The sequence below is a fragment of the Sus scrofa genome, chromosome 15 (genome assembly GCF_054392235.1).
Source record: "Sus scrofa isolate SSC_HxYL_T2T_F1_AM1 chromosome 15, Sscrofa_HxYL_maternal_Yorkshire_Landrace_v2.0, whole genome shotgun sequence".
Lineage (NCBI taxonomy): Eukaryota > Metazoa > Chordata > Mammalia > Artiodactyla > Suidae > Sus > Sus scrofa.
Genome location: NC_139397.1, coordinates 145,647,334 through 145,674,536, shown reverse-complemented (window position 1 = coordinate 145,674,536; position 27,203 = coordinate 145,647,334). Strand labels below are relative to the sequence as shown.

Sequence of the window (27,203 nt, the reverse complement as noted above, 5' to 3'; positions counted from 1 at the left end):
AAAAAAGTGTCATTTTACTAGCACATTTTTGCTACATTTTAAGTACATCAATTGATGGGGTTCATCTAATTAAACAACAGTTTATATATAATGTCTTCTTGCCCCTTTTGTTTCCTAACAGGGCCAGAGAGAGAAGTTACATGTGGAAAATGACATCCTAGAAGTAACAGAACCAAGGCATCCGAGGGATGCTCAGAATAAGATTCATCAGGCAAACAAAGCTCTGAATTTATACTGTGGATATCTGTCACGCTGGGCTGCAATCCTTATCTGCTCACATAAGCCATCTGGGCCCATGAGCAGATAGCTCCTTGGACCTCCCCTCTCTCACTTGAATCTAAAGAGTCAGGGTTATTAGTAACTGCATTAAAGAAGAGGATTCTTGAGGGACCTGTGTATGTGACCAAGGAACCCATTCATCAGGAAATTTTATAAGAAAATCTGGAAAACTGAATCCAGCCCACCCTGGCTGCCTTTCTAAGTCACCTGCTTTGTAGGTTGGTGATACTCCATTCCCTGTTCCCAGAGCAGAGACAAATGTAAGGGGCAACTTGCTCTGATTGAACCTTACCCATCCCTTCTATTTCTTCCACTTCCTACTCCTTCTACTGTCTTTTCATACTTCCTTCATCTGCTGTACCTCCTGGGGGGAGACTTTGGAAACCTAGAGTTGAAGACTAGGAGCCTTTTCTCCCCCCACCAGCTTGGTACCTTGAACTGTTTGCAAGCCCGGAAAACGATCTTCTCAGGTGACTAATCCATATGTTTTGGGACTATCTTCCAGAGCAGTTTGCCTACTAGTACTAAGACAAAAATAGAAGGTGTGCTCTCTAAAAACTGAAGCAAATTTACATTTTACTTTGATAAACATAGTGAGCAATGACACTGAATGCATTACATAAAATATTGCTCTTTTGTAGTGTTATGCGCAGGTAAGCTTTTCATTTATTCTTAGGAACAATCATTTTCATTTGCGCCTAGTGTGTTTCCTTAAATGGACATGTTTCTAATATCCTCTGGGTCTAGTAAGTAGAAAGGGAAAAAAATCATCTATTTGTGCACTAAAGAACTACAGAATTTATGACAACTCATGATACCCACAGGATTGAGGAAACACAATGTTTTGATAATCATTTTGAGCTCCAATTTTACCAAGGAAATCATGCAGAATCCAGGATGCTAATTTTGTCTTTCTTTTTGTCTCTAGAGACTTTATAGAAGACTTTAAACATTTATGAGTTTATGTTTTCTCATCTAGAAACCAAAGTTACAATGTCCGTCCTGCCTGCCTCTTATGGTTTCTATAGAAGACACAATAATATGTTCAAAAAGGTCCTGTGAAAAATTGTGTAAATGCCATGGTTTGCTGAAAAATTCTATCTACAACAATATTTAGATTTCAGAATACCTATCTGAAGTCTCTATTTCTGCTTATACTAGCCAGCTGGATAAGTTATCTAATGGACATGACTCAAGTTTGTGATCAGATGATGATATGACATTTCAACATAGGAATACAGCTGACCCTTGAACAATATGAGTGTGAACTGCTCAGATTCACCTTAAACTCAGATTTTTTTTTTTCAATAGTGACTACTTCAGCACTAAATGACCCATGGTTGATTGAATCCATGGATGCAGAACTGCAGATATGGAAGGGTGACTTGTAAGTAATAAGAGGATTTTCAACTGCACTGGACCTTGGTGATTTTAACCCCTGCATTGTTCAAGGGTCAACTGTATTTAGTTTTTTGTTCTCTATAGAAATCGTCATACAAATTCGACACTTTATAGGCATAACAACTAGTGGTTTTATTATTATTATTATTATTATTTTTCTTTGTTTGTTTGTTTGTTTGTCTTTTTGCTGTTTCTTTGGGCCACTCCTGCGGCATATGGAGGTTCCCAGGCTAGGGGTTGAATCGGAGCTGTAGCCACCGGCCTACGCCAGAGCCACAGCAACTCGGGATCCGAGCCGCGTCTGCGACCTACACCGCAGCTCACAGCAATGCCAGATCGTTAACCCACTGAGCAAGGGCAGGGACCGAACCCGCAACCTCATGGTTCCTAGTCGGATTCGTTAACCACTGCGCCATGACGGGAACTCCTGGTTTTATTATTTTATTATTATTTTCTTTTTTATAGCCATACCTGCTGCATATGGAAGTCCCCAGGCTAGGAGTTGAATCGGAGCTACAGCTGCAGGCCTACACCACAGTCAGAGTAACACCAGATCTAAGCCACATCTGCGGCCTATGCTGCAGCTTACAGCAACACTGGATCTTTAACCCACTGGGCGAGGCCAGGGATTGAACCTGAATCTTCAGGTAGACTATGTCAAGATCTTAACCCACTGAGCCACAATGGGAACTCCAACAACTAGTAGTTTTAAACACACTCATTATGATGCTGCCCTATTTCTACTATATAGTCAATATAAGGTATATATATCAATTAACGGGACCCACCACTTTTTAAGTATCATCCTCAGATGTAGATATTAATTTCTTATCTCCCTGCATTTCCCACAGAAATCTAGTAAAATAAATGCAGAGAATGGGATCCCAGCATAATTTGGATCCATGATACAGAAGGGGCTCACAATAAGATGCTCAGAAAACAGTAGCTCTAAATCAGATTCCTGCAGCCCAGACCGCTCCCAATTCCTTACCGGGCAATGTTCTCTGTGCTGACCTGGAAGCTCCTGAGGACATTTCTCCATCCCCGGACTCTGCAGAGTCCTCACTGCTGATCACTGCAGAAAGGAGAAAAACCCCTTAAGGTGTCAGGGCAGAGCCCATGCAGTAGGACACCCCAGAATGAGAGCATTAGGGAGACCTAGAAGTTAAGTTAACTCAAGGCACCATGGTCTGTGCTTGAATGAGTGTGACCTGCAGGTTGCCCCAGGTCCTGCCCAAAAGGTGTGGGTATTCCTGCACAGAGGGCAGCGTTGCCCATCCTGCTTATACCTTCTTCTCCCACCCTCACTCTACTTCCTACCTCCACCCTCAGTTGACCTCTGACCCTCTACTTCATTCTACTTCTTTCTTTCATTCTCATTTTACCTCTCCACTTTCCTCTTGGCTTCCCCTACTTATGCCTCTCTTTCTGGCAATGGCATCTCTTTACACCTTGCTTTGTCTTCAGGTGTTTCCTTTCCACCTCTTCTCATGAATATCTTAGTTCCCTCATACTTTGCTCTCTTGCATTAGAAAGAGTCTCTTGGACAGCAATACTTATTACCTACCATTTCTTTTGATATTTTTCCAGTTCCTTGGAAATCTCTTCAGCTAAAGTCACTGCATAAGGCTCTGTTCCCTCCCCTTCCTGCCTCTGTCCAAGGCCACCTGGACTGGCTCACTGGACCCTGATAATATGTGCCCAGTTCCTGTTATACATTCTTCTGCTGGTCTTACCTATTACGTCAGATGCCTGGGATTGAAATTCAAATTCTGAGGTCAAAAAAGGCTTTTCCTTCTTTATATCCACCAGATAGACAGAACAGGAATTGATTTGGTATCCATGGTTGGATAGTTTGGCACCTAGATCAAATAGTAAAGAATGAAGAATTTTTATTTGTCTCCCCCAAAAGGAGTGAGCACACTTCATTAGCATAAACAAGGCTTCTGCCTGTAATTCTGCTGCAGGAGGAGGCTTTACCCCGACCCTTCTCCTTCCTGCTGCTCAACTCTGTCCTTCCTTTGTGCCTCTTTCACCTCTGAGGTCTTTATTTTATTTTTGTTTTTACTTTCTTTTTACCTACTTTGCTCATCCTTTGATGATTTTTTTTTTTAATGGCCACACCTGTAGCATGTGGAAGTTCCTGGGCTAGGTATCAAATTGGAGCCGCAGCTGCCTGCGTACGCCACAGCAACACCAAATCTGAGCTGCATCTGCAATCTACGTGGCAGCTCGTGGCAGTGCCAGATCCTTAACCCTCAAGCAAGGCCAGGGATTGAACCCACATCCTCATAGAGACAGCATCAGGTCCTTAACCTATCAAGCCACAAGAGGAACTCTCTAATTGCTTTACTTTTCAAAAATAAAAATCCAGAGTTCCCATCATGGCTCAGCTCTAACAAACCTGGCTAGAATTCATGAGGACACAGGTTCTATCCCCGGTCTCCATCAGTGGGTTAAGGATCCAGCATTGCCATTACAGTGCAGGTTGCAAACTCAGCTTGGATCTGGTGTAGGCCGGTGGCTAGAGCTCTGTTATGACCCCTAGCCTGGAAACTTCCATATGCCATGGGTGCAGCCCTGAAAAAACCAATAAATAAATAAATATCATAATTGCAGTATAACCTATAGATAAAAATGCATAAATCATAAATTTTGAATTATCACAGAACAAGCACACCTTGGTCACCATCAACAGATGGTCATCTGCATTCTATTCTGAGTAATTATTCTCACTGCTCTATAATATTCCACTACAGAAATTCTCCACTGGCAAAAACCCATAAAATATCCATTTGTGCTGGCTCCAGCTTTAGACTACTATGAATAATGCTATGATGAACATTCTCTTGCAGGTGTTTTGATGAACATAATATTCATTTCTGTTAATCTGTTGAGGAATGTAATTACTGAGTCATAGGCTAGGTGTCTTTTCAACTTTGGAAGATTATACCAAACTGTTTTCCAAAAGCATATGAAGAGGTAAAGACATAGTTGAGGAAGCTTGGCAAATTCAAGTAACTAAAAGGAGTTTGGTGTGGTGGGAATGCAGTGTGAGGAGGTGAGAAGACAGTGATGGGAAAATACACAGCCCATGGTAAATGTCTGTCACTACACACACCTGCAGCATTGGCCTAAGGCTGATGACCACAGGAAGGTACTGGATTTTTATTCTATTCTATTCTGTTCTGTTCTATTCTATTCTATTCTATTCTATTCTATTCTATTCTATTCTATTCTATTCTACTCTACTATATTCTATTCTATATTTTATTTTATTTTATTTTATTTTATTTTATTTTATTTTTTAGGGCCGCAGGTGTGGCATATGGAAGGAAGTTCTCAGGCTAGGGGTTGAATCAGAGCTACAGCTGACGGCCAATACCACAGCCACAGCAACACCAGATCCTTAACCCACTATGAGAGGCCAGGGATCGAAACCACATCCTCAAGGATACTAGTTGGGCTTGTTACCACTGAGCCACAATGGGGACTTCCAGAAGGTATTGTGTTTTAAATAGGGAAACCATATGAACTGGTCTGAATTATTTTGGCTATACCCACAGCATGTGGAAGTTCTCTGGCCAGGGCTCAGACCTTGTCCCAAAAGCAACCTGAGTCATGGCAGTGGCAACACTAGATCCTTAAGTCACTAGGGAACTCCTGGTTTGACTTTTTGGAAGATCCATGGAGATGAAGTACGGAGAGTGAATCTGAGGGGAGAAAGGTGGGAGGAAAGAGGCCAGCAGCAGAGTGTTCCTCTACTTGAAGTGAGACAAGATAGGGATCTGGATTACAGTGAGTGTGCAGAGGATGGAGAAAAATGGACAGGCTGGAGATATATTTTATAGTTAGAATTGACAGAAGTGACAAAGAAAGCCATGGTTGGTTTAATCCACTAAATTTGGGGACTTTTTGTTACACAGCAATAGATAACTGATACAGCCTCCAAATAGAGACAACCATAAGGTCTTTGAATAAAGATCTTCAGGCACTTAGAAGAATGAGTCCAGAGGTCAGGTCTCAGCTGAAGATGTGTGTCTAAGAATCAATAGATCATGGATGGTACTGAAACAATGGGGGAGAATGAGATAGGCTCGAGAAAAGGCCTGTTTTTATCTGAAGGGGTTCCAGCGCTATTTTGAGCATCACAGATACCTTACCCTTCTCAATGGTATTAGCAACAGACTCTTGTGCCTTCTTTCTGGTGATTATCTCCTCAAATGGGACAATTTGCTCCTGCTAAAATCAGCCAGAGGTTTTGTACTAGGCTGTGTGTCTCAGATGGTGTTAGGATTTGGGGGACAGTGGGGAAGAGGGTTAGTATGAGAGAACAAAGGCAAGCTTTTGCCTTCCTAGAAAAGCAAAGATGTAATTTCAAAAAATGGTATGGTAAATAATAATTACTTTTTTCATCAGTAGGCTCTGGGTTGGGCATCTCCTTTCTTGCATCTCCATTATCTGATTCATCATGTACTTGTTCGTAGTACTCTGAAGATAAAAAAGACCACAGCTGACACCAACAGATCCTTGCTTTGCCCTATTTCCATTTTCTTGCATCTCACCCAACTTTTCTTTCCTTCGCTTCATGAAGGCATTGTGTTTCACTGACTCTGGAGCCAATCTCTCCCTGACTTCTTTTGACTTTTGTTTCCATCTTTCCTCCCCAGTTGGGCTCTGTACCTCTTCATCTTCTTCGTTTTTCTTTTCCCACTTTCTTCCCCCAGGTCTCTCCCATCACCAGATCAGGCTCCATCTCTGACCTCTGTGTATCTGTGTGATATCCCCCTTCTTTGTTAACAGATGTTTCCTTGAGTCATGTATACTTCATTCTCTGCCACCACTCAAGACTTCTTGGCTCCTCCACACTCATGCAATCCTGTCCTGTCTTACCTGCTGGTTCAGACTCTTGGGCATCGTGTTCATTTGCTTGTTGCCTTTCTAGTGCATCATTTTCATCACTGATTGTATCTGTCCTCTCTGCATTTGTCTGTTCCATTTCACAGAGGTGCTCCGAGAGCCCATTTTCACGTGGGCTTGTACCTAAACCATGTTTTGATTCATAAATATTTTATTTTCCTCCCACATCATTCTGAGTCCAACAGGAAAATACAAGCCCCTCTGAGCTGTTAAAGCAGAGGGAATTTAATCCAGGGAATTGGTTACACTTGATGGAAGAGCACAGAAGGCTGAATGGAAAAATGAAGCCAACTAGAGAATAGTCAACAGGAATCTATGAGAGGGATGGGGGGGTGAGCTCATGGGCTGAGGTCACTGGGTAGATAGAAACTGGACCATGGCTGGTCAGTTTGGTGAAAGGTAGAGTCATGGCTGAGGCACATCCATTGCTAGAATTGCTGCCAGAGGCAGTGATGGGGAAATACCTGTCTTCTCCATTGCTCTCCCTTTCTTGCTAGTGTCTCCCATGTTAGGAACCTAGCAAGGAGTCAGTAGCAGAGGGAGCTGGCAAACAATTCTCCTGGGGCCAGTGGCCAGAGATAGAGGGCAGAACAGAGGAGGAGAAGGTGTAGAACAAATCCCTGGGATTCATCCCACCCAGGACCAACGCACGCTCTTCTCCATGGCAAACTTCATCTGCTCATTATCCACCGACCCATCCCACTCTGTTCCTGCCAGCCTCAATAACATATGCATGCATAAATACATCTTTCAGTGCAGTTTGGACTTTTCTTATCTAGCGTTATTTTTCTAAGCAAAGTAACTTATGTAAAGCATGATTTAAATTCTTTCCCCAAAGCTTTAATACAGAATGTGGGCCCAGAGGCACACTTTGTGCCACATCCTGGAGGGCATGAGACACAGCCCTTCTCTCCACTATGCTTGTCACAGCCAGCTGTCCTTGTTGGGTCAGGCTCTTGGACACACTTATTGGTGGCTTGTTGGGTATCATTTGGGTTGTCGGTGGAAGTTTCTCCCTTTATATTCACTGCTCCCCATCATTGAGATGCTGTGGTATTCCATTTCCTGGCAGGGTTGTCCCCAGACCACACTGTGAACTTTAAAGAATTTCATCACCTCTTCGCTACACCTTACACAACACATACACACACACACACACACGTGTGTGAAGACACACATGAACACAGAAATAGAATCCTGTCTCCTCTATTCATCACTAGCCACAATTCCATCCATTCACCCCTTCCTGTTTCCATCAGCTGTACCAGTAGATGAATGGCTAATATGTATTCATGCATTGGGAGGGTGTTTTTAACTGTTAACTTGTTGAATAAAAGTGATTCATTAAAATTATGTCAGTGCTTTCAAAAATCTCTCTCAAATTTTTTTCTTTTATAAAAATGTATTATTAAGTTCAGATATTCTTTCTTTGTTTTTTAGGGCTGCACCTGGGGCGTATGGTGTCAAATCAGAGCTGCAGCCACGACAACGCAGGATCCAAGCCACTTCTGCGATTTACACCACAGCTCAGGGCAACGCCAGGTCCTCAACCCACTGAGTGAGGCCAGGAATCAAACCTGCATCCTCGTGGATACTAGTCGGATTCGTTACCACTGAGCCACAGTGGGAACTCCCTGAATATTCTTTCTTAAATAACACTTCCCAACCGGAAGTTACATAATAAGAGCCTTTCCTGTTGTGGCAGTTTCCCTGAGACTCTTCTATGTTACTTACTTCCTAAAGACAGTCATGGAATAAAGACTTAAAAGCTACTATAGACTAGTGTGCTCTCAGTGTGGGGAAATGGTTATCCTCCATTATCTTCCTGGGCCAGAATTTGGTGTCGATTTTATCACTGCTTTTCCAGCCTGAGGAATCAGTAAATCTGGTGGACCACCGTGAGAGAAGAAAATCCCAAAGGTTACCATAATGCTTCACATTGCTTAGACTCTGGCACCAAATACAAACACTGGTGATAGTTAAGTGTAGTAATAATACCAAATGCATGGAACTCCGATGGAGCCCCAGGTCTGATTATGAGTGCGTGACATGCTATGACTTCTTTAAAATCCATCACCCTCTGAAGTAGGCACGATTATCACATCCATTTTACGGATGCTGAAACAGGGACCAAGAGGGGAAGTCAACTCCCTAAGATCACAAGAAAAAATCTGAAGTCAGACCGTGGGCACCAGAATTCCTGCTCTGACACTACCCACTGCAGAGTTCAATCCCAATTCTCGATTGGGTCAAGTTGTGCAAATAACCGAACTAAGCTTGATTCCCTTTCCTCTGAAAAACAGGGATAACATATGCCTCATTCTCAGGTTCGGGGTGAACCTACTGAACTATTGGCTGCATCACTATATGGGATACTGTGATCAGAAAAATAAAGTCATTATACTTAATGTTTTAAGTGAATGGTTTTAAAAATAATAATATTACTAAGAGTGTTATGGATTAAGGGGGATCAAGAGTTGTAAACAAGGGTTATTGGGAACTATAGAATGAAAAGTATTTTTTTAACCAATTTTATTTATCTGTATTTATAAAAATCTGCCTTCTACAGATCCCAATACATGTCTTTTATTGTCATGCTCACTTGACAGTTTTTAAAAATGGGCTAGGGAGTTCCCATCGTGGTGCAGCGGAAACAAATCCGACTAGGAACCATGAGGTTGTGGGTTCGATCCCCAGCCTCGCTCAGTGGGTTGAGGATCTGGCGTTGCCATGAGCTATGGTGTAGGTCTCAGACATGGCTTGGATCTGGCATTGCTGTGGCTGTGGTGTAAGCTGGCAGCTATGGCTCTGATTCTATCCCTAGCCTGGGAACTTCCATATGCCGTGGATGCGGCCCTAAAAAGACAAAAGACAAAAAGGGGGGGGGCTAAATTCCAACTACCAAAAAACCCCTGATACTTTTGTAATATGTTAATTGAGGCTACAATGGCAATCATGTTGCAATCTATAAACACAATAACATGGTATACACCTTACATTTACACCATCCTATGGTCAAATACAGTTCAGTAAAAACCAGCTGTCTATGGAGTTCCCATTGTGGCGCAGTGGAAACAAATCCGTCTAGCCATGAGCTGTGGTGTAGGTTGCAGATGCAGCTAGGATCCTGCATTACTGTGGCTGTAGTGTAGGCCGGCAGCTGCAGCTCCGATTCAACCCCTAGCCTGGGAACCGCCATATGTCGTGGATATGGCCCTAAAAAGACCAAAAAAAAAAAAAAAGTCAGCTGACCAAAGGGTTTCTTTGGGGGGGTGGGAAGCCTCTCTGGTGTTGGGAGGGCAGCTCCTGGCCTCTGTCTCAGGGTTGACAGAGGGAGTTTGCACAGGAGGCACGTGGTATCTGTGGTCCTGCCTGAGGGTCTTAGTTGGGGAGGTACCCTACCCCCTGAGGAACACTCATCACCTGCTTCCCCTGCACTCTTCTAGCACTGGCCACTGCTGGACAGGACACCAAAGCTCTGAGGTCACTGTGAGATCAGGCAGGACAGAGCAGAAAACTGAAGCCAGGCACACGGGCAAAACATCCAGGCCCAGAGCCTTCAGAGGCTGGCAGCAAGTATGGAAGCAGCGGCCCTCCCAAGCAACGTGGGGCACCGAGACTGTTATCTCCATCCTTGGAGAAACTGCAGATGCAAAGACCGACAATTTTTTTGATAAAAAAGCAGCAGCCCCCTCCCCAACCCTCAGCACATTTTCTGATGGGACACAAAGAGCAAAGGAGCAGCCCCTCCCCACTGCTCAGCACAATCCAGAATGGAACACAGACAGCAAAGGATCACAGAGCAGAAGGAACAGGAACAGACCATCATAAGAGGAGAATCTTCTGCTCAACCAAGTCAGGCTTCGAAATGAGTTTTTATTGGATCCTGGGGAAAGAAATCAGAAGTTGACTTCAGAAATTGAAGTGTGGCCTGGGCCTTCCTGCCCTAATGCCCTTTTTATAACTCAGTTGAAGACACCCTGCATATATCAATAAAGAGACCATCAGGACCTCATCAAGTCTTGCAGTCAGACCCCAGCGGATCCACCCAGCATGGACCACCGGGGTCAGCTGTGCCCCTGGCTGAGAGCACCTCGGCCAGGCCATCTCACTGTGTGTCTCCTTCATGTGACATCTGGGTAACTGGTGGCAACTTATTTTGACTTGCACGGCCAATGTGAACCTGTCTTTGTCCCAGAGCTGCCTGACTGATGGCCTCACCTTACTTCTTGTAAAGTCCTGGTGCCTCACTCCCTCCCTGTACATGTCTGTTTAATCTGCCTTGGCCTTTCCATGAAGATTCAGTATCTGGTTCTCCCCCACTTCCTCCAGCTCTTGGTAGTCTTTCTTCTGTATCTTTCCCTCTGCATGTATTTCCCTATTTTTGTTTCACATTTCTGACTTTTCCATTAGGTTACCAGGCAGCATCAGGGTGAAAAACACAGGCTCTGGGTGCAGAATGCCTGGTTCATCCTTGCTCATTTGGCCCCAGGCCAACTACATACCTGGTTTCTATAGATTCCACTTCCTTCTCTGCAAAATGGTACATAAGTGATAATACCACCAATGGCACTAAACCCACAGCTGCCAGAATAAACATTCACTCGCGTGAGCTTGTTAATAACTTGGTTACTTCATTGCATCCTTCATCTTTTCTATTCTGTCTTTTGTCGTTTCTTTTCCTTCCTCCCTCTCAAAGTGCCCACATCCTCTTCTCCCAGTTTCTATCACTTCCTTGCCTCTGTCTCTATATAACTGCCTTTCTCCTTGAATATTTCTGGTCTTAAAGAATACCCCCCTACGTTTAAATCGGTCCCTTCTTCAGCCATCAAGTGTTTCCTCTTTGATGTTGACCTTGAGCCCAGAGTCCTTGGCCCTTGACATCTTCACACTGATCTCCTGCAGGAGTCTTTCTAAATTACAGTTACTTCCAGGGAGTTGTTCTCTTTAAATCTGATTACAGACCCCCTAGGTTCCTCTTCCTTTGTCTTGGTGTATGGGCCAACTCTCTCTTGTCATAGCTACTGCTCCAGGAGTCTAGCCTCTGGTTAGATGCTCATACCAACACCCTCCCTGCCTTCTCCACGGTCCTTCAGCACTTCTTCCCTGATTCTCACTCTTTGCTCAGGACTTGGAGCCCCACCTCCTTCCCCTTCTTTCCCTCTCAGCAGATGAGAATCAGTTCGCACTCTGTCGTAATCACCTTGCTGAAGCCTCAGTTGGACATTAGGCCTCTCCTCCCTCTCTTCTCTGTCACCTTCTTCATGATTAAGTTTCTCTTGGATCACTGAAGAGGGGAGAGAGAAGAAGACCATCAGAGATCTCCACCAGAGACCAGGGGCATCATTTCAAGATTACACGTTTAGGAATTCCCAGCCTTTGGGTCACTCAGGGCTCAGTGGGTCCCAATCTTCATGGTAAAATTCCCCCCATCATCCTGGGATAGAAAAGAGAAACTACAATGAGGGAGCAGTTATGGTCCCCGCATAGAATGAGCCACTCAAATGTAAGGTTAAAGGAATTATGGAAACATCCTGAGCCTGTGGGTAATGTAAGAAAATTTCACATGGTGGGGAAAGCACATATCAAACTATATAATGAAAGTGAAATGGGTCCACAGAACTGTTCAAACCGTGGGCAAGAAACAGAGTTCCTCTGGAGTATTCCATGTATACACAAGACACAGCACAAGAGCTTTAAAGATGGGACTAGACAAGAGGAGAACTGGGCTTAACTGTGTTGGGGAGGATGAATGGCTCTCAAAGACACAAATCAGAGGTGGGGGGTGGGTACCAGACAGAGCTCCCACAGGGGCCCAGAACCACAAAGAAGGACACTTGGAAGCCACTAGCAGGGACTGCATGTTACAGCACTGCAGGAATCCTCATGACTTCTGGACCAGAGACCTGGGAGATGGCCCAGGAGGGGAGGCCAGGACACCAGCCCAAGGCCCCTGCATGTAGGCAGCTCAGCAAATGTAGGAGAAAGGAAATGAACCAAGGAGCCTAGGGGCTGGGTCCCTGCTGAAAGTCCAGGAAGAAGACACCTTGGGAGGCAGTGGAGCCCACACTGTTCCAGGAGCATCACCTGGGACCATGCCTGCCCAGAGATGAGATGGATAGGGCTGTGGGATTCATGGGTGCTTTGTCTTCCCCAGGACATGGCTCCCAATCCTGGAAAGATCAGGTGGAAGGTACAAGGAGAACAAAGGCCCAAAGCCCCAAAAGATTCAGGAGGCCTGTGGACAGGTGCTCCAGCAAGGGGTGGGCGGCTTCTGTATGTGAGATGGAGGTGGAAACCTGGCAATAGGAGAGATGTTGCACCCTGGCCACAGTCCCCAGCCTCTCAAGTTTGGTCACTGACCCTCAGCTCCCAGAGACAGCAGTGTCCAGCAGGCAACAGCAGCAACCTCCCCCAGGAGCCTGTGGAGCAAGCATAGCTGTGGGTCACCCCTGCACAGGGAGGCCTGGAAACTGAATGTGATGTGGACACTGGGCCCAGAGAGGGGGTCTCTGCAGTCCGTGGAGAGGACCAGAGCCTTTGAGATGTGCACAGTAAAGATACCTGCCATTCCCTTTGTCCCCATGACCTGGGGACTTCCTGGTTACAAATATAATATTGACTTGAAATTTGTGACTGGGTGTTGGACTCCCTTTATATCTTTTTTGACTTGGGAGACTTGCTACAGAAATGATTGTGTTTTAATTAGATAAGGTTACTATTGATACAAATCAACAAGCCACATGTTTTATACCTCCTTTATAATGTTTTTCTTTGATTACAAACTTAATATCTCACTGTGTAGTAATTCAAATTGCTTAGCTTTATAGGCTAGAGTTTCCAGAATTTTCCTCAAACTCATTTCTCCTGAATCAGCTCCTGCGGTTTGCTTCTCACACCTCGATTGAGGGAAATGAAAGGTGTCTTTGTTCTTTCACACCCCATGCCTGATCCCATAGCATCTGCCCCCTTGGGACATATGACCATTTCTCTTGTGATGTCTCCGTCCCTTATTTGGAAAACTCCATTGACAGCAAACTGTATTGGAATAAAAGGTTTTCAAAGCAAGTTTAAGTATATACATTTATATATATGCATTAATATATATATATGCATTCTCTTAACTGTGTACCATTTAAAAAGTATAAATTATGCCATCAGGAGAAAGAATCAAAAATTTAGTTTTGGAGTTCTCCTCTAGGCTCAGTGGAAACAAATCTGACTAGCATCCATGAGGATGAAGTTTCGATACCTGGCCTTGCTCAATGGATTAAGGATCCGGTGTTGCCGTGAGCTGTGGTGTAGGTCACAGACCTGGCTTGGATCCTGTGTTGCTGTGGCTATGGTGTAGGCCAGTGGCTAGAGCTCCGATCTGACCCCTATCCTGGGAACCTCCATATGTCATGGGTGCGGCCCTAAAAAGACAAAAAGACAAAAAAAATTAGTTTTAAATGGCACCAAAACTAATCCATTGAAGAGAATAGCTTTTCTGATTATTTCAGTAACGTTTGTTTCATCCCTTGTGGAGAAAAAGTTCATAAAACCATTTTTCCTTTAAGGGCAAATTTGATATTGGGTTAACTTTCTTGCTCATTACTCTGGAAATCTGATGAAAGTGGCCTTTCTGTTCTGTTGTGGCTCAGTGGTAATGAACCCGACTAGTTTCCTGACGATGCGGGTTCGTCCTTGGCCTTGCTCAGTGTGTGTTGCCATGAGCTGTGGTGTAGGCTGTAGACACGGCTCAGATCTCATGTTGCTGTGGCTATGGCTTAGGCTGGCAGCTACAGCTCCGATTTGACCCCTAGTCTGGGAACTTCCATATGCCGTGGGTGTGGCCCTAAAAAAAGACAAAAAAAAAAAGGCCCATGACTCATAAATCGCCTGTGGACTGGGAGGGAATATCTATGGCTCTTCCCTCAGTGTGGTGATTTTTATAACTCAGCTTGTCCCTGAAAGTTGTGACTATGGTGTGTGGTTGGGATACTGACTCCCACCGACATGGTGCTGCTAAGTAAGCCAGGGTGGATCTGGAACACACAGCTAAGCTTGAGATAAATAGGAGTCAACTACCGAGTATGGGGGCTGCTGTGTAGACCACTCAGAGGGATCCCACAAAAGAGGACAGATGTTGCCCCATCGGGATACTGGATTTTTTGGTCTTTTGTTCCTATATCTAAATCAAATGCCACTGTGGTTTTCCTGTGAGTCTAAAGGCCTAGTTAAGCAGACCTCCAGGGGGTGTTTTACTATAGCCCTTATACCAAAAGCTTTGGGAAGGTTCATGATATATGCGTTTTTGTTAACTGTTATAACCCCATTGCATGTAGTAGGAGCTCAGTATATACTTGTTGCAAAAAAACTGGCCCTGAATATCAAAAGGCAGGTAGTAAGTTAATTACCATTTTCAAAGCTTTTATAAATTTGATTTAAATCAGGATACTCCTGCATGTTGACCTCACTGAACAATGCTTCCAGAAGCGGCAGGTCAAATATCTTCTCCAGCTCACTGAGAACTTTGTACACCACTCTTGGCACAGGGACCAGGTTTCTACAGGAATCTTGAAAGTCCTTAAAAAAATTGCATGGAGAAAAACATTAATTTCCAAGTTACAGAACTTCGAAGTGACAGAAGAGTCCTAGAAAGAGATTTTGTGGCGAATGTTTTCCAAATTCTCTCTATAGATATCTTCTCACGTAAACGTTTAGACTTTCCGTGTATTTGTATGGCTGCTAAGTGAAACAACTAAATCTACCCTCCTTAAAAATACCCATTTGTGAAATCTGATCTCCTTACCCTCCTTTATATTAGATGTGAGAAGGAGCAATTCTAAATAGGTAAAGTGGATTCAGAGTTAATTAAGGTGTAGCTCTGTAAGAGCCTAGTCAAATGTTTTAGGAACAGACATGGAAGGTGATGAGTGGTTCATCTATTGACTGGAAAACTCCTGCCCCTACACCAAGACTGACTTGACCTGGAAGGGCTCAAGGAAGGTAGGCGACACTTCTTTTTTGTGAACTTGGCCACAGGGAAAGCATAATTCATAGAGCAAGGAGAAGACTTGCATTTCTGTATCTCCAACAACACATTTCTAAAATTCACCCAAATTTCAAGACTCCAGAAATTAAGTAAATAAATGGAAAAAAAAGAGAAAACACCTGAAAACTGCTGGACAAAGAATAGCAAGCATCAACTTCCAAATTTGTCCTACCAAGACATCAGTTCCCTGTGGATTTTAATGTTTTCAGAGCTATTTAAATTGATGTTCATTAAAAAGAAATGTTGGAGTATCCATCATGGCGCAGCGGAATTGAATCCAACTGGGAACCATGAGGCTGTGGGTTCGATCCCTGGCCTTGCTCTGTGGGTTAAGGATCTGGCATTGCCATGAACTGTGGTGTAGTTTGCAGACGTGGCTCGGATCTGGCGTTGCTGTGGCTGTGGGGTAGGCTGGCAGCTGTAGCCCTGATTTGACCCCTAGCCTGGAATCTCCACGTGCCATGGGTGCAGCCAGGCCCTAAAAAAAAAAAAAAAAAAATTAAAATAAAATAAAAAGAAATAAAAAAAAGAGGGGGAAAAATGTAATTGTAATGTATACATGTAAGGATAACCTGACCCCCTTGCTGTACAGTGGGAAAATAAAAAAAAAAAATTAAAAAAAAATAAAAAAAAGAAATGGGTCAATTATTATTTAATTAAATTTTCTCATTTTAATTATTCATTCATTCATTCAAATTACTTTTAAGTCTTAGGTTATGGCACATTGTTTGCATTCCTGCAAGGAATTATACACACACCTGCCTCAGATCCAGCCTGTCTCCAGGGCTCTTCATCCTGACTCCAGTGGTACCATGAGCACCATTCCCTCAGTTAGAAGCAGAGCTCTCTCCATTCCCCCCTCTCCATTCCTCCTCTTACCTTGCAACAATACTTGCACATTTGCAACAATACTGGAAAAGGTCTTTGACTCATAGAAGACTCCTCAGTTAGCTAGTTGGGCCCTAGCTTGTGTGTTCAGGATCTCAAAGCTTAACTTAGTTGGGAGCTGGTTTACCAGATTATAACATAATAAACTTCACTTACTTCATACATTTTATTGGTGATGAGTTCACGGTCACGAAGGCCCTCCAGGAAGGGAAACGGCTTTTTTATTGCATTTGAAATCTCCACCTTATGTCTTTTGAAGTGGTTGAATACAATCTCATAGATCAGCTCATCGTCTGTGTTCCTTGTTTCTACTGACATCCTAGGGAGGAAGAATGTCATGTGAAAAAAGTCATCAAGATTCTGAGATGCTTATGGAGCCTGTAACATTTTTTTTTTTTTTTAATGGCTGCACCCGTGGCATATGGAAGTTCCTGGGACAGGGATGGAATCCGTGCTGCATCTACAACCTTCACCACAGCTGGGGCAGCACTAGATACTTAACCCACTGCGCCAGGCTGGGGATCGAACTGGCAACGCCACAGAGACAAGCCAGATTATTAACCCCCTGCACCACAGCAGGAACTCCTATATAGTAACTCTTTCTAGACACCTGACTTTCAGAAATTGTTGCTGTTCTGTGTGATAGTAATTTTAAACCAGGACCTATAATTCTAGCTCTTAGTTGATTGTTTTATTGCTTTGCTAATGATGTTTTAATCAACACTTTGTATTCATAAAAGCTATGAAGACATTAGCTTTCTTTATCAAACCAGAATAGAATCAGCATCACTTCTCAGTACCCAAAACACAGTGGGAAATAATTATGTCACATTACTGTGTCAAATTTCTATTAAAAAAAAAGTTTCCGGTTAAATATTGAAGACCGAAGGGAAGCATATGTCTTCACATTTATTAAATCCCTTACTAAAATGCGAATAAAGGGATTAGATTCACAATGACAAGGAGAATTGTAGGAGGCCATGAACACATGAGAGATTTCTAGCAAGATCTTTAAGACAAAACGTGGTCCAGGGAGTGCTCTTTACTGCTGTAGGTGGAGGCTGCTCCCAGAGGTCCGGAAAGCAACCTGTGCCCTGCCGAACCTTGGCGAGGCAGTGGAGATAGCGTGGGAGACATGGTTCTGAAAGCTGACGTGTTATTTGAAAATGAAGTATAGGACAGCACACCCTCCACCTCTCACCTGACCACTCATACACAGGTAGCCTCTCAGAGGGAACCACTGCTGTCATTTCTGTCACCAGATGTTAATTTTGCCGCCTCCTGGATTTCATACATGAAGACAATGTAATAGGGAGAAACAAATCTGACTCTTTAGTAGATCTCTTCCTTTAAGCTTGGATAACTCTCCATTTATTTAATTTTCCTTAATCTTGCCTAGAAGTATTTACAGCTTTCAGTAAGGAAGTCGTATACTTCTTTCATTAAATTTATTCTTAGTTATTTTATTCTCTGGTGGGGGGGGGGCTACTGTAAATGATATCGCTTTTTAAAATTATTTCTAACAACTGTATGGACATAGAATTTATTTTCGGAAACATTAACCATACGTTCATGACCTTCCTAAATCCATGTACTCTAGTAATATATTTGTAGATTTCCTTTGGATTTTGTAGAAAATCAAGTCATCTGCAAAGAAAACTCTTTTACGTCTTCCTTTCCAAAACTTGTTTCTTTTTCGTTCCTCATGCACTAGTTAGGAGTTTAAATACACTGTTGAGGAGAAATGATGAGAGTGGAATCCCTTGCCTTGTTTCCAATCTTAGAGAAAAGATTCCGTTATCACCATCAACTATGATATTACACATGTGCGCACACACACACACACACACACACACACACGACCAAGGAAGTTTCTATTTATTACTAGTTTACTGAGAGTTTTATCATGGACAGATGTTGACCATCGTCACATGCACCTGTTGAGCTATTCATTTGATTTCCTTCTTTATTCTTAATTTGGTGAGCCACGTTATTGATTTCCAGAGACTGCTCTTAAATAGAAGCAGATAACCACAGGTCAGCATACTTTAGAGGAAATTCTCCAATATCAGAAAGAATAACATAAAAAGGAGGGAAGAATTACCCCAGGAAAAATGAGATATTGTAGGAGACAAGAGGAACATTCAAATAACTCTTATATTTTTAGAGATGTTTCTTTGTAACTTCTTTGTAACAGAAAGAGATAGTCATTTTAGAGATTTTTAAAAATTTATTTTTGGAGATTTACTAAAATGGTTGTAAATAAAGTTGGGGAAATTTCCCAGAAAATTATTAGATTAAAAGAACAACCCAAAATGGGTAAATTTAAAAGAAAATATAGGAGGGTAAGATTAGTTTCGGAGTCTAACAGCAATCTAATTAGAGTCAAGAAAGACGTGCCAAGAAATGCAGCGGGGGACCACGTCCAGAGAATTACTTAAAGAAATATGTACCATGGAGTAGAAGGACATGAATTTTCTTTTAAAGGATTTAGAAAAATGAATTTTAAAAGAACCAAACCAAGACACATAATTGTGAAATGCCAACACCTGAAAAACAAAGAGAAGAACTTAAAAGTTTCCAAAAAGAATTAAGAAACAGTTCGCTTATGGAGGAATGATGGCCGAAATAGTTTGAGACATCTCTTCAGTAACAAATCTATAGCCTTTCAAAACCTAGTGTGAATTAGAACAACTTCAGACATGTAGGGCTGGGGAATTTTACTTTACAAACATCCATTTTGAGCATTTTTCCTAAAAATTTCTTTATTTCCTTTATATATATATGTCAATGCATATGTTTGAGGTTTAAAAATGCGATTCATACACTCTCTAAAATTTTTATGCAACCACAATTTTACTTTCTATTTTTTTTTTGCAATCACATCTCTTCTTCCTTTAGCTCCAAACTACTGTCCCCACCCCTCCTGCATAATCTATTTTAATCACCTTGCATATATTCTTTCATAAATTCTCCATAAGCGTATAAATCCATGGACCTACTTCTACGTCCTACCCATATCTTGCAGGGTTTTTTTTTTTTCTTTTTTTTTTTTTTTTATCTTTTTGCCATTTCTTGGGCCACTCCCACAGCATATGGAGGTTCCCAGGCTAGGGGTCTATTTGGAGCTGTAGCTGCCAGCCTATGCCAGAGCCACAGCAATGCGGGGTCTGAGCCGCATCTGTAACCTACACCACAGCTCATGGCAACACCGGATCCTTAACCCACTGAGCAAGGCCAGGGATCGAAGCCGCAACCTCATGGTTCCTAGTTGGATTTGTTAGCCACTGAGCTACGACAGGAACTCCTCTTGCAGAGTTTTTATTCATCGTATTATATAGCATGATATCATTTTCTTTCTCTGGATTACAAATTGTCTTTACATTAATACCTTGCCCAATATTCTCTAAGTCATCCAGTGTGGTTCCCACTTGTTTATTTCTTTATTTTGTAAATGTATAGTATTGAACAACACAACCTATTCTTAAGAAAGTACAATAAGACGGATTACAGAAAAACAGGGCAGAAATCCAGTAATGAGGAAGATGTGAAGGGCAGAAACCAGTGGATCCAGTTCTGGAAATGCGAAAGGGAAACCCAGGGTGGCAGTCCGGCGAGAGACGGAGATATGAACATCTCGGATTGGAACAGATGACGATTACAGCATACAGACAAGCGCAGTGCATGACAATAGTGCCATAAAGGATGGGAGAAAGGAACTGGAAATAGTCTGCTATAAGGTACCTGTGCTACAGGGGAAGTAGTGTAAAATCTGTATTGCAAATCTCGACGACCACCAAAAACATTTGCATAATTGAAAAGAAGCATAATTGATATGTTAATAGAGGACTAAGATGGAATTATTTAAACTGATGAATTAAACCTAGAGAAAGCAGCAAAAGAGGGGGAAGAAAGAAACAGAAAAATACAATGAATAAAGGAGAGTTAACAAACATAGTAAGAAAGCAATAATTAATTTCAGTGCGAATGGCCTAAATACTCCAATTAATTGCAGATATTGTCAAAGTGACTGAGAAAGCAAGACCCAACCATATATTGTCAATAAGAAAAAAAAACCATAGGGGGTTCCCCTGTGACTCAGCAGGTTAAGGATCTGGAGTTGTCACTGCAGAGGCTCTGGTTACTGCTGTGGTGTGGGTTCAACCTTTGGCCTGGGAAATTACACATGCCATGGGTACTGACCCCCCCCAAAAAAAGTACAGAAAACAAAAAAACCATAAGCATAAAGACCCAGGTTAAGAATGGAGGAGATAGCATGTCAATGCTAATACAAAAAAAAAAAAAAAAAAAAAAGAGAGAGAGAGCGAGATAGAGTAGCTATATTATTTCAAAAAAAAAAATAACAATAAAAAAAGACTTCAGGAAAAGAAAAACTATTAATTAAGAGAAAGAGAGCATTACATAAGATAAAGGGGTCAATTTTCCAAGAACGCAGTGCAAACTTCAATGTATATTTACACATGATAAATACACAGAATCAAACTGTGTAAGTTAACAATGCATAGAACTGTAATAGAAATAGATAAATCTACTATTCCAATTGGATACATGAACAACTCTCTTTTAGCAATTTATAGATCAAGTGGGTAGAGAAGCAATAAAAATATAGTTGACCTGAACATCGCTACCAATCAACTCAATCTATTTGATATTTTTAGAATACACATCCTCCTTAAGGTCATGTGGAATAATCACCTTTACCAAGACAGAATACATGCTGGACCATAAAACACATCTTCAGTTTAACAGAATAGAAATCATTAAAATATGTTCTCAGTCAAAAAGGAATTAAACTGCAAATCAATAACAGAAAGGGATGGAAAATTCCCCCAATGCTTGGAGATTTAAAAATACACTCCTAAATAACATGTCATTCAAAGAAGTCTCAAGAAAAAAATTTAAATATTTTGAACTGGGAGTTCCCTTCATGGCGCAGTGGTTAATGAATCCAACCAGGAACCATGAGGTTGTGGGTTCAATCCCTAGCCTTGCTCAGTGGGTTAAGGCTCCGGCGTTGCCGTGAGCTGTGGTGTAGGTTGCAGATGCGGCTCGGATCCTGTGTTGCTGTGGCTCTGGTGTAGGCCAGGGGCTACAGCTCCGATTAGACCCCTAGCCTGGGAACCTCCATATGCCACGGGAGCGGCCCAAAGAAATAGCAAAAAGACAAAAAAAAAAAAATTACAGAAATACAGATTAAAAGCAATTCTGAAAAGTTGAAGATAATCACTGGTTGAGTGAAAACAGACTCTATAACACCTTCAAAAACACAAAAAATAAAACAAAAAAGAAATACAGCTTGCATTTTAAAGAGCAAAAATAAGAAAAACAGTAGGCATTCTAAAAGCTAACCCTGAAAAAAGCATAAAAAACACGTTATTAAAACCACTATATATAAATGAAAAAAATGATGATATTGAAAAGCATAGGATCAAAAACAGACTCCAACATGAGACTCGAAAAAGACATAATAACACAAAATTTGTTAAAATCAAAGGTAGGCAAGTTATGGTATTCAAATATAAACAGAGCAAAAAAAATAAAATAAAAAAAGGGTATTCATATTCATCTCCAAGCAAAACTCAAGAAACAAATAATAGAACAAACCTTTATAGACACTGAGAAATAATTCAACTCTAGTTTTTTACTTTTTACATATTCAAAAAATGATCAAAATATATAGGCTTTGGATGGGTTTGCACGGGTGATTTATTATTTAATCTCATGACCTAAAAACACAGAACACACCATTTCCCCCAATGTTTTTTAAATGCACATTAATACAGATCATAATCTGGACCACAAAAGAAACCTCAGGAAGTTATAATCGGTAAAAGCTAAACAAGCTGTATGTTAAAGAAAATAAACCACCCAGAGATTTATAACAGAACAACAAAAAAAAGATTGCATTGGGTTAAAATGATATTTGTGGTTAGAGGATTTTTTTTTTCTTTTGTCTTTTTTTTGTCTTTTGTCTTTTTAGAGACCACACCTGTGGCATATGGAGGTTCCCAGGCTAGGGGTCGAATTGGAGCTACAGCTGCCAGCCTACACCACAGCCACAGCAACGCCAGATCTGAGCCATGTCTGCGACCCACACCACAGCTCACAGCAACGCCAGATCCTTAACCCACTGATGGAGGCCAGGGATCAAACCCAAAACTTCGTCGTTCCTAGTAAGATTTATTTTCACAGTGCCACGACGGGAACTCCTAGAGGATTTTTTTTTTTTAATGGAAAATAGTAAAATGAGAATAAGTAAAAATGGTTTAGCATTAGGAAATCTCTGTAAAATTTATTACATCAACAAAAAAGAGGAGTTCCCACCATGGCTCAGTGGAAATGAATCTCACTAGCATCCATGAGGACTCAGGTTCAATCCTTGGCCTCACTCTCAGTGGGTTAAGGATCCGGCGTGGCTGTGAGCTGTGCTGTAGGCTGGCACCTCCAGCTCCAATTCGACACCTAGCCTGAGAACTTCCATATGCCACAGGTGTGGCCCTAAAAAAGGCAAAAACAAACAAACAAGCAAAAAAAAAAAAAAGAAACAAAATATATAAACATATCTATAACTAATTTTAAAAGGGAATTTCTTAAGACTAACAGCTATTTTTACAAAAACTATATGAAATATACTGATGGTTAACACAATATAAATCTCCAAAAATAGCAAATATTACAGTAAACATTGAAATGATGAAATAATTTAAGTAGAAAAAAAGTCAGGCATGCCTACCATTACCATCACTGCTTTTTATATATATAATAGAAGTTTTGGTTAGTGCTACAGGCTAGGAAAATGAAGTCATTCATATAAATACTAACAAGATAGAACATTATATGTCCCACATTTGTATACATAGAAACAATAAAGTCCTACCTAAAATCCCTAAGAACTAGAAAAAGAATTGCCAATGTGAAGGAATAAAAAGTAGACATATAAAATTTAAAGATTTTATTTGGAATACCACAACTTGAAAAGAAATAAAATAGTACTTCAAACACAATAGTAAATATTTATATACATCTGAAAATTATAGAATTATATGAAGAAAAAACTATAAAATCTTATTGAAGGAAATTAAACAAGATCTAAATATATAGAGATACCTAAGGTGCATTAAATAAATTACTCCAATAATTTAAAAAACTCCCATCATGAGACTACCACAAAACCCAAGTAAACAGAAGATAAATGAAAGTTGTAGGTTACTGTTGCTTATAAGCACATAAGACTAAATCCCCTAGTAAGATAGGAGCGAGTCTAGTCCAAGAGTGGATGCAAAAGTTGTGTGATATGACCACGTAAATATTATCTCAGGAATTCTAGGTCAGGTCGCCCTAGAAAATCTTTCTATGTTTTTGGTTAAACCTGGCAGACTGAACATACTCTTTGCACAGCAAAGGAAACCAGAAGCAAAATGAAAATACCACCTATGGACTGAAAGGAAATATTTGCAAATGATGAGACTGACAAAGGCTTAATTTCTAAAATATTACAAAACAACTCATACAATTCAATAACAATAAAACAAAAACTGACACAACACTGTAAATCAACTATACGCTAATAAAAATAAAATAAAATAACTACAATGAGGTATCACCTCATACTGATCAGAATGGCCGTCCTCAAAAGGTCTACAAATAACAAATGCTGGAGAGGGTGTGGAGAAAAGGGAACCCTCTTACATAGCTTGCAGGAATGTAAATCGGTGCAATCACTGTGGAGAACTGTATGAATGGTCCTTAAAACACTAAAGATAGAGTTACTGTATGATCTATTATAGAAGTAAATACCACAGAGAAGAGCTAAAAAACGAAAAAAAGTCCATCTGAGAAACTGGACACAGGATAGGGAGGGTGGATAAAAAGACTGCTGTTTTTTTTTTAAAGGCTTTGCTGACTATTTGTATTTTAAATATATCAAATATCAAACAGTCAATCTAATATGCATATTTCCTATATGTGTTACTTTGCTTAAACTAACAATCAAATTAATAAAAATATTTCAATATAAATTACTCTGAATTAAGCAGATTAAAAAGTTGCATGATCATCTCAAAAGATTCATTTTTTTGGCGCTCTCTCTCTCTCTCTCTTTTTTTTTTTAGTGCCACACCCACAGCATTGGGAATTGATTCGAGATTGAATTGGTGCTGCAGCTGCCTGCCTATACCACAGCCACAGCAACGAGGGATCTGAGCCGTGTCTGCAACCTATACCACAACTCATGGCAACGCTAGATCCTTAACCCACTAAGTGAGGCCAGGGATCGAACCCAAATCATCATGGATGCTAGTTGGGTGCATTACCACTGAGCCACAATGGGAACTCCTCAAAAGATTCTTTAAAAAGTATTTCAATAAACATCTAACACATGGTCTTAATAGAAACAACTTTTAGTAAACCAGGACTAGCAGTAAATATCCTTAACTTGACAAAGGATATCTATCAGAAAGCCCCAAAGTAAACATTATAAATATCCTGCTAAAAACCAGGAACAAATTAGTATAATTTTGGCAGTACAGTAGTTCCATGGACTAAGAAGAAAGGCAAAGCGGGGAAGAGAGGAAGGAAGGAAGGAAGGGAGGGAGAGGGGGAGAGAGATGGAGGAAGGGAGAAGGAAAAAAGGAAGAAAGACAAAGAGAAAGGAAGAAAGACAAAGAGAAAGGAAGAAAGCAGGAGGGGAGGAGGACAATGAGTTGTAAATTCCTGAAAAAAGGAGACAAAACCACTCTTTGTAGAAGATGTAATTATTTCTCCAGAAAAATGCAAAACAACATTTGAAGAAAAAAGTCCACTTAGGAAGAGTTCTATCCATAAGATCAGCAAATTCAAACCAATAGACTTCTCCTTATGCCAGCAAAAAAAATTTAGAAAATGTAAAAGAAAAAATGAGTTCCCATTTATAAATGCGATTGTAAAATGTCTAGCACTAAAATGACCCAATGAGAGGGGTCATTCAAAAATAATAACTTAACTATAGAACTCGACCATATGTTGAATAAATAAAGAGATATGCCATTTTTCTAGTTGGGACCATTCAGAATTTTTCGTAATCTAAATTCTTCCTATCAACTATAATAATGAATTTTAAAAAATTCTTCCTAAATTTATCTATGCATTCAGTATCTGTTACTTGAATCCCAGAAACATTAACATTTGGTTATAATATTTATTTAGAAGAGAAAAACTCCAGAATAGCTAAGAATATTTTGAAAACAAAAATGATAAAACCATAGTAACTCACACATTTCAGTATTGAAAGAGGAATAAAAAATAGAATCATGGATCAGAACAGGGGTCGTGTATGTATCTTTTATACAGAAAATATAATCTAGGAGTTCCCCTTGTGGCTTAGCAGGTTAAGAACTGGACCAGCATCCATGAGGATGTTGATTTGATCCTTGGTCTTGCTCAGTGGGTCGGGGATCCGGCGTTGCCATGAGCTGTGGTGTAGACTGGCAGCTGCAGCTCCGAATCAACCCCTATCCTGGGAACTTCCATATGCCACAGGTACAGCCCTAAAAAGAAAAAAGATAATCTACTTTATGTTAAAGATGTTATTTCAAATCAGTAGTAAAAGGTTAAATTACTAAGTTAATGTTATTGCATAAATGGTCTTTTTTTTTTTCCTTTGGAAGAAAAAAACCTAGTTCTGTGTCTTATTCCCAGTGCAAAAATAAATTTTCTGTGGAACTAAGAAAAAAATACAAATCAAGGAGTTCCTGTTGTGGCTCAACGGGTTAAGAACCCGACTGGTACCCATGAGGATATGGGTTCAATCCCTGGCCTTGCTCAGAGGGTTAAGGATCCAGCATTTCTGCAAGCTGTGGCGCAGTTTGCAGATGAGGCTTAAATCCCGCATTACTGTGGCTGTGGCATAGGCTGGCTGATTTGATAGGCTGGCTGATTTGATCCATAGCCCCGGAACTTCCATATGCTACAAGTGTGGCACTAAAAAGAAAAGAAAAAAAGGAAAAAAAAAAAGAAAGAAAAAAATTATAAATCAACCAACAAATCAACTAACAAACTATAAAACGTTTTATCTTTCTTCTTTTCTTTCCATCTGCCATTCTACAGGCCACTCCCCTTTGTTCAATGAAGATTTTTTGCAAATGCCTTAGCATGACTCCTCACAAAAATTTTGATTACTTCAATATCAACAGAGATTCCATTAAATACCCTAATCTTTCAATTTTTTTTTTTCCTTTTAGCACCGCTCTTGCAGCATATGGAGGTCCCCAGGCTAGGGGTTGAATCGGAGCTACATCTCCAGCCTACACCACCGCCACAGCACCGCGGGATCTGAGCCGAGTCTACTACCTACACCACAGCTCATGGCAATGCCGGATCCTTACCCCACTGAGCAAGGCCAGGGGTTGAACCTGCATCTTCATGGATGCTAGTCAGGTTCTTAACCCACAGAACCACAGCGGGAACTCTTAATCTTTCAACTTATTGACCTCTATTATCTCTAATAATCTTGTCTTCCTCTCCATTTCTGCAAGTTTCTTCTGTGACCATACTTCAGACTTCGTCATTCCTCCAATTTGTGCATGCTACAAAATCCGATTCAGATATGACCAGTGCCTGATCTATTGCAGGTTATGTCATTTTATACCTGCACTCCAATGAATCTTTGATCCCTTACCCC

The 27,203-nt window shown here is 41.0% G+C and overlaps 1 protein-coding gene across 20 annotated transcripts in view; it reads right to left on the bottom strand.

Moving 5' to 3' along the window:
- The window catches only part of SP100 (SP100 nuclear body protein), an 80,316-nt gene that overhangs the window by 43,269 nt on the left and 9,844 nt on the right, over nt 1–27,203 (bottom strand). For 14 of the 20 annotated variants that reach the window (XR_014830206.1, XR_014830207.1, XR_014830208.1 and 11 more), the window contains exons 2-9: nt 16,682–16,844; nt 15,000–15,168; nt 11,804–11,887; nt 10,424–10,486; nt 6,574–6,723; nt 6,088–6,171; nt 3,417–3,542; nt 2,672–2,755 (exon numbers count right to left, since the gene is read on the bottom strand). Coding sequence is in view for 17 of the 20 variants with exons in the window: in XM_021075662.2 (XP_020931321.1) it covers nt 2,672–2,755; nt 3,417–3,542; nt 6,088–6,171; nt 6,574–6,723; nt 10,424–10,486; nt 11,804–11,887; nt 15,000–15,168; nt 16,682–16,844 (923 nt within the window). In the remaining 3 variants the exon portion in view is untranslated. The remainder of the gene's footprint in view (nt 1–2,671; nt 2,756–3,416; nt 3,543–6,087; nt 6,172–6,573; nt 6,724–10,423; nt 10,487–11,803; nt 11,888–14,999; nt 15,169–16,681; nt 16,845–27,203) is intronic. The other 6 variants (XM_021075665.2, XM_085000663.1, XM_085000668.1 and 3 more) reach the window with 2 other exon arrangements.